The 20,416-nt window shown below is 36.4% G+C and overlaps 1 protein-coding gene across 1 annotated transcript; it reads left to right on the plus strand.

Moving 5' to 3' along the window:
* The first annotated feature begins 16 nt into the window (after positions 1-16).
* LOC131976743 (uncharacterized) lies at positions 17-19,732 on the plus strand. The gene is made up of 29 exons (XM_059339897.1): positions 17-166; positions 446-486; positions 1,002-1,287; positions 2,034-2,077; positions 2,434-2,704; positions 3,657-3,685; positions 4,252-4,540; positions 4,938-4,981; positions 5,425-5,713; positions 5,959-6,006; positions 6,327-6,370; positions 6,482-6,770; positions 7,120-7,160; positions 7,451-7,718; positions 8,017-8,060; positions 8,475-8,745; positions 9,710-9,738; positions 9,888-10,143; positions 10,632-10,675; positions 10,756-10,823; positions 11,031-11,245; positions 11,353-11,609; positions 11,727-11,855; positions 14,679-14,817; positions 14,942-14,971; positions 15,336-15,376; positions 15,549-15,807; positions 18,277-18,318; positions 19,302-19,732. The coding sequence occupies exons 1-28, from the start codon at positions 43-45 to the stop codon at positions 18,288-18,290; spliced, it is 3,903 nt and encodes a 1,300-aa protein (XP_059195880.1). The 5' UTR covers positions 17-42; the 3' UTR covers positions 18,291-18,318; positions 19,302-19,732.
* The last annotated feature ends 684 nt before the right edge of the window (positions 19,733-20,416 follow it).

Genomic DNA, 20,416 nt, shown 5'->3' on the forward strand with positions numbered 1-20,416 from the left:
TCCAGTACATTGATCCTGCTGGAGATAAAACACTGGCAGGACATGGTGTTTTTACTGGTGCAGACTGAAGGACAACAGTCTGTGGAGACGACCAAGAAGGTTTTAAAGAAGATGGAGAGGACTGATCTGGTGCAGAGGTTGTTAGACAGGAGCTCAGCACCCAAAGGTAACACAATAAAACAAAACATTATAATCACTAAACTTGTCGTCAAATTGTCATATATGTTTTAAAAGCTGTGTAATGTGATTCTTCTCTTTACATTGTAATGAAAAGATTTATAATGTAGAGAAAATAAGACAATTGTGTGTAAAAAAAAAAAAAAAAGGGGGGGGCAAAAAAGATTGAGATGTTTTAAGTGTCGTTTTGTGTATTTTAAAAGATGTCTGATAAGAGAGTTCATTTTCAGATGTTAGATCAAATTTTTCTGACCACTTTTCTCCTCAGAGAAACACTCTGATGAACATCGACCTGCACTGATCCAGGGAGTGAGTAGTTTCACATTTCTCTGTCTTCATACAACACCCCTTTCATTTAGCAGATGTTGATTAAAAACTATTATTATCTTGAACATTTTAAATGATAATACAAATCCAACTCATGATTAACATTTTTTTCCATGAACTGAACAGAAGTTGCAGTCAGCTCTTAATTTCACCAAACAATAATGATATGATATCTTATATATAAGATATATGTTATTATTTTAAAGACTTATTTCAGTGTTTGTGAAAAGAGTTGCACCCAGTGAATTAAAATAAAACAATTAACCAGTTTTAAGTTGAAGGAATGACGGGGAATCGTCTTTGGAGTTGTGGACTGTCAATACTAATCAATAAAAAAAGTAAACGTTAAATAATACAACATCAATCACCAAATAGATCATTAGCTATTGTAATCCAGCAGAAACAACGTCTACATCAACACTGATAACATGCAAAGAGACATTAATAATTGTCCTTGTGAATTAAATAATGTCCTATGATTGTACTGATTATTTCAGGTAGCAACAATGTCAGCTGTTAAACAGCTGCTTTTGGAAACTCTGAATGATTTGAGTGACGAAGAGCTCAAGAAATTCAAGTGGATCCTGAAGGAGACTGCCAAATGGAAGAATCTTTCATTCACCATGTCATTAATAAGACTCACCAGAAAAAGGGAAGGATTAGTCGATCAGATGTTGGAGAACTTTGGTCAACAGTCTATTGACTTAACCAGGGAGGCTGTAAAGAAAATGAACAGGATTGATCTGATGCAGAGGCTGTCAGAGCCCAGCTCAGGACTCAAAGGTAACAGAGGAAAACAAATCTGCTTGTGCTGCTTGCTTCTGTTCTTACCAAAGTGAAATATAAAAAACTGCCGGCACAGATCAATAATTAACACCGTCGCCTCACAGCAAGAGTGTTCTGGGTTCAAACCCAGCTAGGACCCTTCATGAGTTTGCATGTTTTCTCTGCGTCACTGAGGGTTTTCACCGGGTTCTCCGGCTAACTTACTTAAAAAAACTCCTGAAGACCAAGCTCTTCAGAGAGCACCTTCTTTCCTAGCACCACACGATAATTCTACTCCTTAAAGAATTGTCACTAGCACTAATTGATGCACTAATAGCTCTTTTTTGCACTATACCTTGATTGTTTACTTTTATTCTTCCTGTAAGTCGCTTTGGATAAAAGCGTCTGCTAAATGACTAAATGTAAATGTACTCCCAAAGTCTAAAGACATGCAGGTTAGGTTCATTGGCGTCTGTGAATGTGAGCGTGATGACGGGCATTGGCTCCAGCCCCCCACCACCCGAGGATAAGCAATTACTGATGATGACAGATTCAACATTCACACTCAATTTTATACATTTTATGAGTTTAATGTTGTTAATGTGTTTGAATACTTTAGTATGTGAAGGTTTTTATGATTTGATCCAAATTTGTTTTGTTTTATTTGCTTTTAAAGTAACTGAGCCTCATTAAAGTGAAATACACTCTCTTTATTAAATTAGATTAAAACCATCTGAGTCATTTTAAATGTCTTTTCTCCTCAGAGAACCCCTCTGTGGATGAACATCGACCTGCAGCGATGAAGAGAGTGAGTCAAACACATCTCAGCTTTTTCAATAGATGCAGGTCTTTATTGTGTTATATTAGGTCGTATGAATCAGTTTAAAGTGATGAAAGGGTGAAGGGAGTCATCATATGCATTGATGTTGCTAAAAGATGTATACACAGACAATACTTTGTGTTTGTAGAGAAAATTAGGTAAACACAAATACTCCAACAGATATTACCAAGTGTATCATTGTCTTGAGGATCTTGTAAAAAAATATGAATCTCATCCACTTGTCTAAAACACTGACATTGATAAAACTAAAGGAAATAATTCTTTACCTATCCCAGTTAATAAATAACACATTTGCATAACATATCATTTGATTTTTTTTTCAGGCAGCTGTGAAACATGTTCTTTGGAAATCACTGAAGGATTTCAGTCAAGAGGAGTTTGAGAAATTCAAGTATTTGCTGCAGTTCACGTACTTCCAGAAGGGGCTTCTACTCATCCAATGGAGACGACTGTACTGGGCAGAGAGTGCAGGCGAACTGGTGGATGTGATGGTGGAGAACCAGCAGCCGATGGAGGTGACCAAAGAGGTTTTCATGGACATGAACAGGCCTGATCTGGTAGAGAGGCTGTCAGAGACCAGCTCAGGACTCAAAGGTTAGAGAAACAAAACAAAAAAACTGCTACATTACACGATAACGTTGGTCTTATAAATGTGTAATACATGACTGTTATAATGGCAGTCAGCGATGTGACAACACCACATGAATGAATTTGACTACAGACATATGTTGATTTGAATGCAGCCTCTATAATATTTCTAGTTTAATTATTGAGTAAATGTATTGTATTTTTTTTTTTAATCAATAAATTCTTTATTATTTTGTTTTCTTTAAAAACAACTGAAACTTTTTGAGGATGAACAAAATATCAGTTACAGTTTACAGTTTGATTCACACAGACTGTATTACGCATGGACGTAACCTCTGTGAAGTCATCCCTGGGTGTGTAAAGTTTTATCAGTCACCATCTTGGCAGTGTCTGACTCCTCCTAACTCTGAGTGGAACAGGGCTGAGCTGTGTCAGACTGAATGAAACCTGGTTTGTGAAAAACGCCACCTGACGGCAGCCACCTGTCACTCAAAGCAGCCATGCCCTTAATTATGCATAACTTTAAGCCGTTATATAAATAACAAATACATCTAAAGCAATTGTACATTGTTGGAAATTATTAAAGTAGTTCTAAATATTGTTTTCTTTATATCACTAACAAGGCTGTTTGAGGGTAATTTTTGGATTAAATCTTTTGCATCAATACGTGTATACATGTAAATTAATATATACATTATACATATCTTTATTTATTTATATAAAATTGTATTCATACTTTCACCCAGAAGCTGTACCCAGTACAGCCAGAGTCTGACCTGTTGGCCACTAAGCATCTCCACTGGACTAGTTAGGATTTAAGGCCTTGTCTTTTAATTTTACCCACCCAGATTTATCCTGTCGATCTGGGGATTGAACCAACAACCTTCCAGTCACAAGCTTACTTTTATAAATGTTAATGAATTCCTAAAAGGTGTTTTTCTATTTTTTGTCTCCTCAGATAAACAGCAGCTTCCACTGATCCAAAGAGTGAGTAATGTCACATCACTTTGACATCTTGAACATTGTTATTGATGATACGAACCATTCTTCTTCAGTTTTCTCACAGAGCTGAACTGATGATTCATATCATGTACACTAGAGATATTAATTATCAATGTTAATTACCAATAATGTCATTAACACAGGTTATATCTACTTCTACTTCTATGGTTATCTCTCTCTCTCTCTTACAAGAAATTTGGTAACTGGTTTAAAAATCAAGAGGCTTATTGCAGTTTTTGTGGTTTTCAAAAGAGTTACAATCCGGCAGTAAAATAGTCATAATAATAATAACAGTAATAATATTTAATAAAATACTTTTTAAGAGGATAAAAGTGAATAACTTTGATGTCGTCCTGGAAATGTATGCATATAGAAGCAGTTTGTTTGACAAATGTTATCAGTGCAATTACCTGGTGGGATATGATGTATGTTCTCTTAACTCATCCACATTTTCAAAAATAGACATTGTTGAGATGTGATACAGGAAAAGTAATTATCCCAGCTGTGAAATTGCACTTTTGCCTCATGAACGTTTTCTTTGTATTTACCAGGTGGAAGCGATGGCGTCTGTCATTGAGCTGCTTTTCGAAACATTGAAAGATTTTACTGACCGGGAGCTTAAACAGTTCAAGCATGTCCTCCAGCGTCAGAATCCCTTTCACAGACGTTTCTCAGGTCTCTTATTGATGCTGCCACAGACAGCAGACAGGCAGGTCATGGTGTTTTCACTGGTACTGACCTACGGCCAACAGTCTGTGGAGACGACCACGAACGCTTTAAGGAAGATGAACAGGATTGATTTGATGCAGAAGTTGTTAGACAGCAGCTCAGGACCCAAAAGTAAGACAATAAAGATAAAAACAAGTAAAAATCATAAAACTGGTCCTTAACATTTGTATCATAATTGTATGTATGTATATGTATTCCTCTCTTTACATTTTAATCAATAAGATTAATAATGTAGAGAATAGAGGCATTTTAAATCATTTTACATCTAATATATATCTATTAACATACTAATATTATTATAAAATTGTATTAATATACAATACATAATCATATTATAACTAAATATGTACAAATATTTCAGCAGACAGAGAAAAGTGTCTGATATATTATTCAATTGTTGAGGTTTGAGTGTAATTTTGTGTTGACTTCTTTGAATTGTGTGTTTTTTGACAAAGACGTATTGCCTGATGTTAATCATTATTTTTTTCTCTCCTTTCTTTCTCATCAGAGAAACACTCTTTGGATGAACACCTGTCTGCACTGATCCACAAAGTGAGTGATGTTATATCTAACTGATGCACAGTACAGCCTTTATTTCATAAGATGCAGGCTGAGATCAATTTGTGCTCAATATTGTTGTTATCATCATCAAATCAGTGTAGCTAAAACAACCTTTCAAAATTCTAAACATGAAATTGAGAAAATATAATTGTCCTGCCAACTTTTTCTACGGTGAATTCATCCACAACACCTTGTTAAGATCAGGAGGCTCATCTCAGTTTTTGAGCAGCTCAGTTAAATAGTTACAGCCTGTAAATACAATTGAATCAAGTCTTAATCAGGTTATAGATATTGATAAGTAGAAGTAAAACAGAATCATCACCTGCTCTAACAAACAGATAATTACCAAATGTATCAGTACCTGAGGTGATGTAGAAAAACGTATCATAAAACATTCCAATTTTCTCAATTTACATGTACTTGTAATTTTCCAGGTGGCAACAATGGCGGCTGTGAAAGAGCTGCTTTCAGAAACACTCAGTGATTTGAGTTACGAGGAGCTTAAAACATTCAAGTGGTTGCTGCAGTTCATGTTCTTCCAGAGGAGCCTTCCTCTCTTCTCACAGAGACATCTGCCAGTGGAAAGAGAGGTAGAAGATCTGGTAGATTTAATGGTGGACAAGTGCGGTCAGCAGTCTGTGGAGGTGATGAAGGAGGTTTTCATGAACATGAACAGGACTGATCTGGTCCAAAGGCTGCCAGAGACCAGCTCAGGACACGAAGGTAAGATAAAGAAGACAACTGTCACATTAATATGTCATAATTAATAAATACGCATTGTTTCAGAACATTGAGGTAGATTATTAGAGTGTTTTCTCATTGATTCCCTCTCCGGTCTTTTTAACCATGGTTTCCTCTTGCCTTCACTACACACACCTGACAGGAATGTTAAAGGCATTTTTTCTAGGACTCAATGGCATATATTGCATTTATTATTACAATAACAATCGTTATTAAATGTATTGCAGCTGCAGGATCATCAGCGCAAGATTTTGTTGTGAAAACTACAGAGGGAGGTAGGTGCACTATGAAAACTAAGACACTTAAATCGCTGATAAACATAAAACAAAGTAACAAATACTATTCCTTGAACTAAGAAAATAGTTAAGTTAAAGCAGTTGTTATTTTTATTTACATTTCAGAATATATTTAATAGAGTTTAATAGCAAATGAGACAGTGTTCACCAGGTTGTGTTTTTAGCTATTTTAAAGTAAATTATGTGTTCATTCAATTAATTGAAATAAATTCTTATTATTAGACTTTTTATAGTCTCAACAGTGTCAGATTATAAAGAGTGATGTTAAATCATTCATTTTTATTTCCTTTTCTCTTCAGACAAACACCATGTGGATGAACATTGGCCTGCACTGATCCAGAAAGTAAGGAATGTCTGAAGTAAAAACAACTAATTGTTTGGGCTTCTGATCAGAGAAGATGTAAGGCTGAGAAATGATACTTTTGTTCTATGAACATTTCCTTAAATTTACCAGGTGGACACTATGGCGTCTGTCATAGAGCTGCTTTTGGAAACACTGGCTGCTTTGAGAAAAGATGAGCTCGAGAATTTCAAGTTGATCCTCTCGCAAGAAACTGACCTCACAGAACGCATCTCATCCAGTTCATTGATGCTGCTGGAGATAATGCACATGCAGGACATGGTGTTTTTACTGGTGCAGACTGAAGGACAACAGTCTGTGGAGACGACCAAGAAGGTTTTAAAGAAGATGGAGAGGACTGATCTGGTGCAGAGGTTGTCAGACAGGAGCTCAGCACCCAAAGGTAAGACAATAAAAACAAAACATTAAAATCATGAAACTTGTCGTTAACTTGTCTTATATGTTTTACAAGCTGTGTAATGTCATTCTTCTCTGAACATTATTTCTCTTTTTTTTTTTCTCTCTTTCTCGTCTTTGTGTATTTTGAAAAGCGCTATATAAAACTGATGCATTATTATTATTATTATTATTATTATAATGAAAAGATTTATCATGTAGAGAAAAGACGCATAATTGTGTACATATGAACTGTCTTTTTGTGCATCTTAAAAGACAAAAAGCTATTTTGCCTGATTAGAGAGTTAATTTTCAGATGTTAAATGTGTCACTTTTTACCCTTTTTTTCTCGTCAGTGAAACACTTAGATGGACATCGACCTGCAATGATCCAGAGGGTGAGTAGTGTCACATTTGTCTGACTTAATGCAAGTGTACCCATCACAAATGTCTACTTATTGTACCATTCTTCAAAGCATCAAACTAAATATTAAAAACATGACATAATTAAAATCTAAATAAAAAAATGAACATACTTAAGTCAATACATCAATTACCAAATAGATCATTAGCTTTGTGATCCAGTAGGAATATAATGTCTACATCAACACTGATAAGATGCAAAGAGACATTTATAATTGTCCTTGTGAGTTAAATATACGTCCTATGATTGTACTGATTATTTCAGGTAGCAACAATGTCAGCTGTTAAACAGCTGCTTTTGGAAACTCTGAATGATTTGAGTGACGAAGAGCTCAAGAAATTCATGAGGATCCTGATGGAGACTGCCTCCCAGAAGAATCTTCCAGTCAGCATGTCATCAAAGAGAGCAGAATTTGTGGATCTGATGGTGCAGACCTACGGCCAACAGTCTTTTGACTTAACCGTGGAGGTTGTAAAGAAAATGAACAGGATTGATCTGATGCAGAGGCTGTCACCCAGCTCAGGACTCAAAGGTAAGACAGAGACAGATAAACTGTCACTGAGGGTTTTCACCGGGTTTTCCGGCTTACTCCCAAAGTCTAAAGACATGCAGGTTAGGTTCATTGGCGACTGAATGTGAGCTTGACCAGTCCAGGGTGTATCCAGGATGCTTTAGATTGTGATATGTTGTTGTTTGATGATTTCATCCAAATCTGTTTTGTTTTATTTGCTTTAAAAGTAACTGAACCTCATTAAAGTCAGATACACTAACTCTCTTTGTTAAATTCAATTAAAACCATTTGAGTCATTTTAAATGTCTTTTCTCCTCAGAGAACCCCTCTGTGGATGAACATCGACCTGCAGTGATGAAGAGAGTGAGTCAAACACATCTCTGCTTTTTCAATAGATGCAGGTTCTTGAATGTTTTAAATGATGACAAATGTGTTTCACATGTTTATTGTGTTGTATTAGGTTGTAGGAATCAGTTTAAATTGATGAAAGGGATGAAGGGAGTCATCATATGTATTGATGTTGCTAAGAAAATTAATACACAATAAAATACTTTGTGTTTGTAGATAAAATAGGAGAAAACAGATATTATTATATTATTATTATTATTATTATTATTATTATTATTATAAGTGTATCATTGTCTTTATAATCTTGTAGAAAATATGAATCTCATCCATTTCAAAACACCGACATTGTTAAAACCCAAGGAAATAATTCTTTACCTATCCCAGTTAATTAATGACACATTTGCTTAACATATCCTTTGATTTTTTCAGGCAGCTGTGAAACAGGTTCTTTGGAAATCACTGGAGGATTTCACTCAAGAGGAGTTTGAAAGATTTAAGTATTTGCTGCAGTTCACGTACTTCCAGAAGGGGCTTCCACACATCCAATGGAGACGACTGTACTGGGCAGAGAGTGCAGGCGAACTGGTGGATCTGATGGTGGAGAACCAGCAGCCGATGGAGGTGACCAAAGAGGTTTTCATGGACATGAACAGGCCTGATCTGGTAGAGAGGCTGTCAGAGACCAGCTCAGGACTCAAAGGTCAGAGAAAGAAAACAAAAACTGCTACATAATACGATCACGTTGGTCTTATGTGTGTGATGTGTGATACATGCCTTTTATAATTCATAATAGCTCCTGATGCAACATACCACATCAATTAATTTGACTACAGACTCATATTTATTTGAATGCAGCTGCTATGATTTATTGATTTCACTACACGGTAGATTTTAGTGTAATTTTTGCAGCAATAAGTTCTTCATTATTTATATTCTTTCAAAGCAACTGAAACTTTTTAGGGGGAACAAATTCTAAGTTGCCGTTTAATACACACATACACATGGATGCAGCTGTGAAGTCACCCCTGGGTGTGTAAAGTTTTATCAGTCACCATCTTGGCAGTGTCTGACTCCTCCTAACTCTTAGTGGAACAGGGCAGAGCTGTGTCAGACTGAATGAAACCTGGTTTGTGAAAAACGCCACCTGACCGCAGCCACCTGTCACTCAAAGCAGCCATGCCCTTAATTATGCATAAATTTAAGTCTTTATATAACAAAAATTCCAGCCATGCATTGAACAAAACTGTCTTTTTAGGCTTTAAGCATTTTTACGAAGAGGAGCCTGTATGAAGTGGCCATTTGTGGTACCTCAGTTTTCCTAGGGTAAAAAAATAAACTCGAAACTGAACTATTGATTTGACTGAACACTTCTTTGACATACTGAAATGTGTAATTTGACATTTAAAATTTGTAAAATTTGTTGCAGAACTTTTGCATAGGACTCCTTTAGATTTAATGGGTGCTAATGATGGCAGTAATCAACCTCTCTCTCTCTCTCTCTCTCTCTCTCTCTGATTTTTATGTCAGAATTTAGCAGAGTTTCGCATTATATCACAAATAATCGTTCATAATAGATTTTATGCAAAATCAGCTTAATCTGTCTCAAGTTGCTTATATTTTTGATTTTGAATCATTCAGTTATTGTCTCTTTTCTTTCCCCTCAGAGAAGCATCTGTCCATAGTGCTCCAGAAAGTGAGTAATGTTACTTCACTCATACTTCACACAACACAGATTTCATTTAATTTTTACAGGTTATGCTGACAGTAAAGAGGTTTTACATAAATGCCTTTTGATTACTTTGAATCCATCAGGAAGTAACTATGATATCACTTAAAATGTAGATTTTGGAAACACTGGAGGATTTAAATTACGAGGAGCTTGCAACATTCAAGCGGCTCCTGCAGCAAACTGAAATGGAGAAAGGCTTCCCAAGAATCCCAAAGCACCGAATGGAGACAGCAGAGGGAGGTGAAGTAGCAGAGCTGATGGTGGAGACCTACGGCCAGCAGTCTGTGGAGGTGACCAGGGAGGTTTTAGAGGAGATGAACAGGAGAGATCTGGTACAGAGGTTCTCTGAAATCACCTTAGGATCTGAAGGTATGAAAACCCCAACGTTAGTATTCCAATATGAAGACTTTGGTAGAGAGAGTGTGGCCTGCTTTTGTGTTCATTCAAATTACATGTGGACAATTAGGCAGCCATTGCAAGCTGTTCACTTGTTTTGAATATTAAATAATCGAAAATCATACACAGTATTCTGTCATTTTAGTGTCGATCAATTTTAATTTTGGCATCTTTTGTGGAATCTGTTTTGTTGCCGTACCAACAAAATACAGGACTCCAACATCAACACCCATTACTTTACTTGTGTGTTGATGTTGGCTACCATCCAGTCATTTCCTGTAATCTTTATACAAGAATCATTTGATACAAAACAAATAAAATCTGTTTTAATTGTATCATTTTTTTGTTTCCTTTGGCATCGTCACAGTTTGTTTTGTGTATCATACGGCTCTCATATTAAAGCATTGCAATGTAGCATAACATAACATAATTTACAACAAGTTCATATGTTTCTTCACAAGGGCCTTCAGGAAGCTTGGAGGCTGAGGGTTGTGGCAGCACGATGGTAATCTCTTTCATTCATTTGTTTTATTTGTTTATGTGATGTTAAAAACGTGATTATGTAAAAATGGTTGTCCTCTGCAGCAGGTCTCCAGTGACTGGACTAAACTTGACCCTGAAGTGAACAGTACAGACAAGGCTCCAACTTACAGGTAAAAATAACATCCTTAGTACTTTGTTACAGCAAACTGGAACTATAGAAAACATTCATCTTAGTTCTTGAGATTTGCAATTTTAAGTGTTTATCCCACATTTTGCACCAAATAAGATAAAGACAGACAGTCTCTAAGTTTACATTTACTCTGTTCTGTCCCTTCATGTGAATATATGCAAACTCTCTTTTTTCATTCATGTTTTAGCCTGCAGTCTGAAGCAGGAAACTTTGAATGCAGCGTCTCTGGCTTGCGCTGGGTCTGTAAGGAAAAGGTCAGCTTGAAGTTCCAGTTCTGCTCCTTGAAGGGTCACATGGAGAAGATTGAAAGCATCAAATACATGCCTGCAGGGCCCCTTATGGGCATCACAGTCATTGCTGGGAAGATAGATATAGTGTACCTGCCTCACTGGATTTGTGTCGGTAAGTCAACATGAAGAAAATAATGAGAAATGTGAGAACCTTTTACATATCAGACAGCATTTGTCTAAACCCTGATGTAATCCTGATGATCTTTGTATTTTGCACAGATGATCCTACACTGTTAAACAAGTTTTCAGTCCTGCACATAGATGACTGTGGAGTTACTGTGGAAAAAGTGTCTGAGGTCACATCGTCCCATGTCAAGCTGTGTGAACCAGCTTTCTCTTTAATCATAGCCCTGCTGGAATGGTTAGGCATTTGGACAGTGGAAATATACTGTAAGCTGGTCATATACTGTAAACTTGACACATCATCCCTCTATCTCCATGCTTACCTGATCCCACCTGATCCTGCTCTGATAGAGGTTATTTCATTTTACTCTCACCAATACCAATCATAATCAGATACACAATGGGCACACAATAACTTGGTAAATACACAATAGACACAACAGTTTTGTTTTTGTTTTTTGTTTCACTAGGAAATAGACCAGACAGAATTATCTGAAGGATACAAAAGAATCCGAAAGCCACATCCAAAGATGCCCCTGAAGATGAATGGTCTTTTTATCCTTAAAGCACAGCTGGATGAAGAAGAAATTGCTCCTCAAGTAGGTTTTGAACTTTTGTTACATGTACAGCTTGAACTGTGGTGAGAACAATGGAACAAAAATAGCTTTGTTTGTTTATATTTTAAATAAGAGCATGTAACAAAATGATTTAATTCCACTTTACCACTTCACATGTAACCCATACACAGGCTATACAGCATGGCGAGCTTGTTACTTTCTACAGCTACTGAAGTGATGAAGATGTGTTTCAACCTCATGCATATCTGCTGGGGTGGGGGGCACAAATACCCCCCCAAAAAAATTTCGACTACGGTTCACGATAGCACTGTCAGCTCACAGCAGAAACGTGTGGGTTCAAATCTGCTTGCAACTTTTCTATGTGGAGTTTGCATGTTCTCCGCGTGTCAGCGTGGGTTCTCTCCGGGTCCTCCAGCCTCCTCCCACAGTTCATTAAACATGCAGCCTAGGTTTAATTGATGACAATAAATGTGCCCTGTAGCCTTGAATTTGGGTGTATGCCAGTGCCTGCAGAATGTCACGATCCAAACTTTAAAACAAATAAACTTCCTACATGGCTGAAATATTTTACAGCATCTATTGGAATGTGGCAAGTTTTCCTCACTGCAAGCTATGGTCAGTTCAGAAGTCCATCATTATTTTTTTTAAATATGCTAAATTAATTTACATCTGTATCTCCAGAAATGTTCACTTGAAATGTTACAAAAACTGAATCTGGGTATCAAGTTTAAAATTTTCAGATTGGCCAAACAATGAGTCAACATTGACATTCAGTATAATTAATGCTGTATGCACAACATTTTCTATTTCACCAAAGGTTTGATTGGATTTCATCAAAGTATTTGACAATACACTCAAAACCAACAGTATGAGGTGTGATTTCTTTTTTTTTAGAATTTCCAACGTCAGTGTTAAAAGTAAAATGACAAAAAATACCCAGTTTTGCAAATGTAATGTTATTGCCTCAACTTGTGAGAAGATATGTGAAAACCATAGACTGTATAAATAATGGACGTAGTCACCGTGACGTCACCCATTGGTTTGTGGCCCGTTTGAGGCAACGAGTTCAGCGTTACACTCGTCGCCATCTTGTTTCCGATACGGGGAGCAGACCATATTTGGACTGTGGAGGAGCGAGAGGGATCTGATCACTGACTACACGCCTCTCTACACCTCAACCTGACTGATTCATGTTAGCATTAACTGGGATGTTAATTTTGGCTAGCAAGAAATAAAACAAAATGTACGTTACTTACCTAAGAAAAATGAACAGCGACCCCCTGGAGTGTCTGTTAGTCCAACTAAATGCTGAACAAGACATTCTTAATGAACAAAACGTTCAAATAAACTGTCATTAAGTGAAAATAAACTGAAAGGGTCAAAGTTATGAGATCAAACCGGTAAACGTCCTTTTTTTATATGTATATAACGTTATATATAACTTTATTGACACGTTGCTGTGGATACGCATTGCTCTGCTTCTCTCCTGATGACAGCTCGCCTTGTTAGTGACCTGTCAATCAAAGGTAGCCACGCCCCAAATCATATGATTCTTTATCTTCTATTTTCTTCTTATTGGGGCCATTGTTTGAACTTTTAACATCAAATTGTCTTGAAGAAGATTTTTTACTAGCGTTTGACACCACAGTTGAAAACATTTTCTGAGGTAATACATCAAGTGAGAAGTTTTTTCATTTCGTATTGAAATTAATGGACTGAAATCTTTCTGCAACCGCGGTCAGCCCCCCTGCTGGTATTTTCAGTAGAATGCAGGCATAAGGCACTTCCTGGTCTGCTTCACTGCTCTGACCCGGAGGTTGCTGTATGGTAAAAACCCTTTAAAAAGTCACCTTTTTAAGGATAGACAGGTCCTGTGTTACCACACACGGGCTGAGTCTGACATTCATGTATGTTTTCAAGTGCTCATTGAGTTCAATGCATGGACACAGTTCATTGCAGTTATATTTTTTAGTTATTTTCATGAATCTTTCTGAAACATCAAACAATGAAAATATAAAAACGGCGTTGTTTGTCTGCAATCGCATGTCATTTAATTTTCCCGAGTGTTTGACTTGGATGTATTGTCAAAGCCGCTGAGGTTCTTGAATTGAAACACTATTATCATCATGAACATAAAATGTGATTTGATTTGCATTCGAGAGACTTTCTATTTTTTATTGCCATGGTCTTCTTCTTCCTATACCTCAGCTGGCTTTGTGGGCCAATAGTCCTGATGGTGGCACTATAGCAGCCATCTAAAGTTTAAAATTTCAAAAATTCATAAATCATGTGTCCACTTTGTAGCATTCACCAAAATGTAGGCCCAATTGAGTGGAATTGTTCAAATGCTTTGAGCTTTCAGAAACCATGAAGTCCATCCCTCTGTTTATTTTTTTATCAAAAGTATAACTAATTAAACCTTTCGTCACTGACATCTAAATGAGCATCAAAGTGGTGAACTGTAACAGTAAGTTAAGCAAAGTTATACTGCAAAGTCTTGCTAAATACATTTCCAGTGTTAACGAAAAAAGGACTACATTTGGATGATTAGATATAGCGTGGTAAAGTTTTCAAAAATGTAATGTTTGACAGTATTTTGAATCATTTTTTAATGTAAACAAACAAAATCAATGGAAATAGAGCATCTTTAAACGGAAAACTGCAAACGGAAAATCCTCTGCGGTTACAGGCAATTAAACTCAACATTTTATCAGTATTTGGCAATGCGCAGCAGACATATTAATCTCTATTGATCTGTCTCCTGATATCTATCAGGATATAAGTGAAAAAGCCACAATTAGTACTTTAACTTCTGTCACTTATTAACTTTTTATTATTTTACAGGAATTAAGGCTCAGACATGACATCACGGACCCAGATTTCGCAGAAGTGTATGTTGAAAATCATAAAGAGAGAAATGTTGAGCTCAAGCTCACACAAGAAAAAAGGGAGCAACCAGTCTGGACCTGTGTTATTCCAAATGGTCAGTTTTAAATAGTACAGCCTTCATCTTATTGGATATGCATCATAGTGAAGCTGTTGACTGTTTGATAAAGGCAGTACATCTACATGGCTACATATCCATTTTCCATTTTCTTTTTTAACAGGACAATACCAAAGCAGTAGTCATATAGAAGGTAACATTTTAAATGATTCATAATTAGAAGAATATATAATATATATAACATTCAGTACCAACACATTGTTTTCTATATTTACAGTATGGGAGAAATCTTAGTATTGACCTTCTGTGTGTACACATGAATTTACAGTAACCAGATTAATTAAGTACATGCAAACTTGTTCTTTAATTACAGTTGTAACCTGGCTTATTTGTTATTAAAGCACTTGTTATCACAGTTAGAACAATTCAATTTAACTTGCCATTTTTAAGTTGAAACAAGTAAGCAAAATAATGTAAATACAGCTTAGATTTTAACTCTTTGTATTGTATCTTTTGTATCGAGAATCATGCATGATATGTATTTTTTTTCTCTGTAGAGGAACACCCTGCTGATGAACACCTGTCTGCACTGATGCAGGTGAGTAATCTGACTTCATTTAACAAGATGCAGGTTAAAATTAATCTGTTATTTTGATTTGTGAAGCAAACCAAATTCACAATTCTCACATACTATTATATAATACAGTACTATCCAAAAATAAAGTTATAATCAAACATTAACCCTCTGTTTATTTGCTTCAATTCATCAGGAAAAAACGGCTAAAGAGAGGCTTTTGGAAATACTGAATAATTTGAGCAATAAACAGTTCAAAGACTTCAAATGGCACCTGGAGAACCTCAAAGACATCAGCGAAAGTGAACTGGAGGACAAGGAAAAGTGTGACGTTGTGAATAAGATCTGGCAGACCTACACCGAAAGATCTGTGGAGGTAACCAAGACTGTTTTAGAGAAAATCCCCAGGAATGATCTGGTGCAGAAGTTGTCAGGACCCAGCTCAGGATCCAAAGGTAAATTGTGGAACAAAAACATACAGTTTTAGTGGTGAATTTGGTTTAATCATTAATTTATCCAATACATTTTACACTAAAATAATAGATGAGAACATTTGTTTGAAATTGTATCTTAATTAACACATTTGAAAGTCATGTAGGTTTTGAATTTTGTTATTAAATACAGTACATTATTACGGAGCCCCTAAAGGGACATGGTGAAAATAAAAAAAAACGTTGGTATCTCGTGAGCATGAGAAATGTTTCTCGTGCTCACAAGATACCAAAGCTCTATAAAGGCTGTACACAATACAACAGTAAAGACAAAACATGCGTATCGGCTCTATCGCACGGCACAATAAATCATTTTATTGCACAAAGTGCCGACTACAGATGAACCCAATCAGTAGGCTCGATAAAGTGTTAACGTACAGCATAACATAGACCTGCATCAGACAGAAAATTATCACATTAACGGCGATTGTTGTTTCAGTACCACGGACAGCTCATGCGTAACAGAAACTGCGCAGATCTACGGCAACCAGTTAGTGTGGAAACCAGTAAGGACACAACACAAGCCTTTAATCTTTCTGTTGTCTCACTCCAGTGTTGACTTGTACTGTTTAAGGTTGAGCTGCCAGCCGTTGTGAGAAATAAAGCACGACGCGGTCCGAGCCGCAATATAACGACCACCGTGTCCGACTGGTCCCTCCTCCGCCCTCCATCATCATAAACAACACAACGCAGAGTCCCAGGGTGTGGAGAGGCTCATCCCACACGGGCCGGGTTACAAATACATTACATTACTGGCTACGCGTCTGGACTACACTATTGTTTTGTTTTCTTAAGATCTCGAATTAATTATATCGTTATCTTGGGAAAACAACTGTCATTTTTTTTTTTCAAGTAAAGCAGCAATGTCCTTATAATGAAGCCCCAGGTCAAAATATAGCTGAACTAACTCCTGTAATGTCATTTTCATACAGAAACAAGCTGAAATGCAGAGGGTGTTCATACAGACACCATGCGCGCATGCAATATGCATTTGTGCTCACGAGAAAAGTATCTCGTGCTCACGGGAAAATATCTCGTGAGCACGAGAAATGTTTCTCGTGCTCACGAGATACCAAAGGTTTTTTTTTATTTTCACCATGTCCCTTTAGGGGCTCCGTACATTATTGTATCATGTAGATGAAAAACAAAACTATAAAAAGTGAAGAAGCCTGGTGGAAACAGGCTTCTTCATGACCATGTGTGTCATGAAACTAACAGGACAACAGGGAAAATCAATGCAAATTATGTGAATTCTTAATTTAAACAAAAAAAACAACAACAACAAATCACACACAGGCTGATGCTCATTTATCACATGTGTTTGTGATAAAATGCATTTTGGAGGCCAGACATACTCCAATTCCTCCTGGTGAAAGATCTTGTAGTGTCGCCAGTCAGTCATGTAGTCATTTCAAGTCAGTTATATTTTAATAGACCAATATCACAAACTTTCTTCTTAAAAAAAAAACTTGAATAGATTAAAAACAGACTAAACCACAGGGAGAGCAGCTGAGGCGAGATTCCTCTCGGGGACTGACCGACATGCAACAGGTGTTGTTTGCAAAGAACATATCAACAAAATAAAATTTCATTAAAAACAATTCATATGCCTTAATGATGCATAGAAGTGAGAAAACTGCAACGATATTGAGAGTCCTTATTACAAGACTGCAAGTCGTGTAGTGTGAACAGTGGATCGATCTGACAAAAGTCTGGTAGTGTGAACCATGCACAAGAGACAGTTTGTGTGAATGACAAAAAGCCATCACTTTAATAGATACTGCAGATTGTTAGAAAAATTGCATGAGGAAACCTTGAAAATTGATAATCTGTCACCGACAGAAAAAATCTGTCACCAACAGAAAAAACCTCACCATTTTTCTGCGCATTCATTGATGGGGAAATGAAGAGCTGGAGACGTCCAAGTTTCTCAGTTTAACAAAAGTTTTATTACAATACGTCAAAAAATGTGCACTTTACAGAGATCTCCGGGTTCAAAATTAACTCATGTCCCTGAATACAAACAGACGTGTTTCAGTTCGTGAAGTCTGAACCACGACTCCCTCCCTGGAACCCATTAAAATACTAACATTTGTTTACAAAACATGCTGGTCGATTTCTTCCAGGAAGTTCCGCCTTCTTGATCTGACTTAATATAAATGCATAGAGATATTTATTACAGTCAAGGTTTGACCTTTGATAGTGACCTGCGTCACTCACAGAGAACAGAGACAGAGAAGCAGAAATAAAGCATAAAATAATTTACCAATATAGAAAATAATCAATTATTTTAGCAAGATGAAGCCAGCAATGTTGTTTATTCTATGTCTGAAACAGCTTTAGCGACATGTTCTGGTTTAATAGAAACAAAGCAAACATTTTGACTGTGATCACCCAAATTTTAATTTGACATTAAATATGTTGCATCTGCAGGATCATCAGCTTGAGCATCCAATGTGAAAACCACAGAGGGAGGTAGGTGCTTAAGCTATAATAACATGCAACATAAACATCATTCTTTGATTTTAAAGTCATTTTCTTATCTGTTTGAGTGACTGTGTCAACTTTAAACAGTTAATTAGCACAAGTGGCATCATGTTGATAAATGTTCAGATTAAATCACTGATTGTTTTTTTTTAGCAGTAGGCAATCCAATTTTTTTGTATGAATTATTCTGGTTTCCAGAGTTTTGGTGATCATCTGCCTCCTCTTGTGCCATCATTGGGTTGACATTTGTGTGGGTTTTGTTTCTCTTTGCTAGCGCCATACTCTCGTCTGTCCTTCCCATTCTTGAGAACATGATAACTCAGAATTGCCTCGAAGGAATTTCCTCAAATTTGGCACAAACGTCCACTTTGATACAGGCATTATCTGATTGGATTTTGATGGTCAAAGGTCAGGGTTACTTTGGCCTTAAAATTTGTCCCGTTCTCATGAATGCCACATCTTCCTGCCTGGAGGAAATTTCTAATTATGATATTTCGCACATGTGTAATGGGATAAAAGAATGAAGTGATATATCACTTTATATCGTAAAGGTCAAAGGTGAACACTTTCCTGACCATTATTTAATGGCATATCTAACAGAACAGGAGATTTCTTCAAAAGCTATTGAAGGATTGTCCATGAAATTTGATGACGTTCATTCCTTCAGACTTCATGCTGGATTGTGATCACTTTGGTGATCCCTCAACTTTTCCTGAAGCACCATCATCTGGTCAGAATGTAAATGTGTGCAGTCCTTTAGTTTAAACCAGGCGACAACCTCTCAGTCTGAGCAGTGCAGCAAATGCACAAGTGCCTTAAGCCTGCAATCTTTCAAAAATTCCAACAGGGGTCGACACCGTCTTTAGACTTCACATGTTTTGTTTTTTTGTAATGAAGCATTTGAATAATATTTTCTTTAAAGCTGCTGATGATAATCTGATGTCACTGATTTTTTAAATCTTTCTCCTCAGAGCAAATTTGTGGATGAACACTCGTCTGCACAGATCCACAAAGTGAACATCCGTCCAACTCGACACAACACAGCTTTAATTCAACAAATAATGGTTGAAAATCCTCCTCAACTTGAACTGACACATTATGATACAAGCCAAAATTCAACCTGTCGCAGAACTGAGGCTGTATTCAGGTTTTTTGCTTCAGCAACATTACTTAAATGTTTTCATCAATCATGTAGACACTGCAACTTCCAGCACTGAGGAACACAAGAAGAAAATATATTTTTAGTTAAATCAAAATTTGCAAGTTGCAATCAGTGTAAAATTATTTGAAGTATTTATAAAACATGGTGTTTCTGAGGGCACCAAAAAAAAACATTCCAGATCACATTTTTGAGATTCAAAGAGATACATTTTTAATCATTTTTGAGCATAAATTACAAACAGTATATGTATTTTTTTTAAGTTTGATGTTAATGTTGAGAAAATTGTACTTTTTACAAAACATTTTTTAAATGTCTTTTATAAATCCTTGAAACATCTTTTATGTCTTACACATACTGTATCCTTAATTTACCAGCAGCTGTAAACTTTTTTAACTGTTGGCGGGACATTCAAAATGTTCGATATTTCAAAATCTATCGTACATTCTACACATCCGAAGGCAGAGTGCGTACCACTGCACCAGTGTGTAGCCCCAAACTGTTTGCTTTACTATGGTCTGGTTTATGTTTTAGTAGGAATTTGTGTTATCCACAGTATCGTTAATATAAGTCTGTTATTGTTAGTAAGAACAACAGCTCGACAAGTCCTGCAGCTCTCTGGAATCAGCACAATCATGGCTAGAAGTGTAAACTAGCCACTGAAATGTCTCTTGAGCAGAAAAACAGTTATAATGACATAAATCATAAAGAAAAAGCTCAAGTGAGATTTCTCATATATATATTTTTAATTGGTATAAAATGGAATTTATATATACAACACTTTTCCAAGTGCCATAAATATTGAAAAATAATTGGATCTCCACATGCTATACATATTGGACTATATGCATTTTTACAACATGTACTTGCGACATGTCCTGTCCTTTCCCCTCTGCTCTGTGTAACCAGCCTGCTTTTATCTTAAAT

Source organism: Centropristis striata, chromosome 8 (assembly GCF_030273125.1).
Source record: "Centropristis striata isolate RG_2023a ecotype Rhode Island chromosome 8, C.striata_1.0, whole genome shotgun sequence".
Lineage (NCBI taxonomy): Eukaryota > Metazoa > Chordata > Actinopteri > Perciformes > Serranidae > Centropristis > Centropristis striata.

Excerpts from the sequence above, each read along its gene's own strand:
- LOC131976743 (XM_059339897.1), top strand. The coding sequence starts at position 43 with ATGGTGTTTTTACTGGTGCAGACTGAAGGACAACAGTCTGTGGAGACG. Across the intron at positions 10,676-10,755 it reads AGGGTTGTGGCAGCACGATG|CAGGTCTCCAGTGACTGGAC; the intron begins GTAATCTCTTTC and ends TGTCCTCTGCAG. Across the intron at positions 11,856-14,678 it reads AAGAAGAAATTGCTCCTCAA|GAATTAAGGCTCAGACATGA; the intron begins GTAGGTTTTGAA and ends ATTATTTTACAG.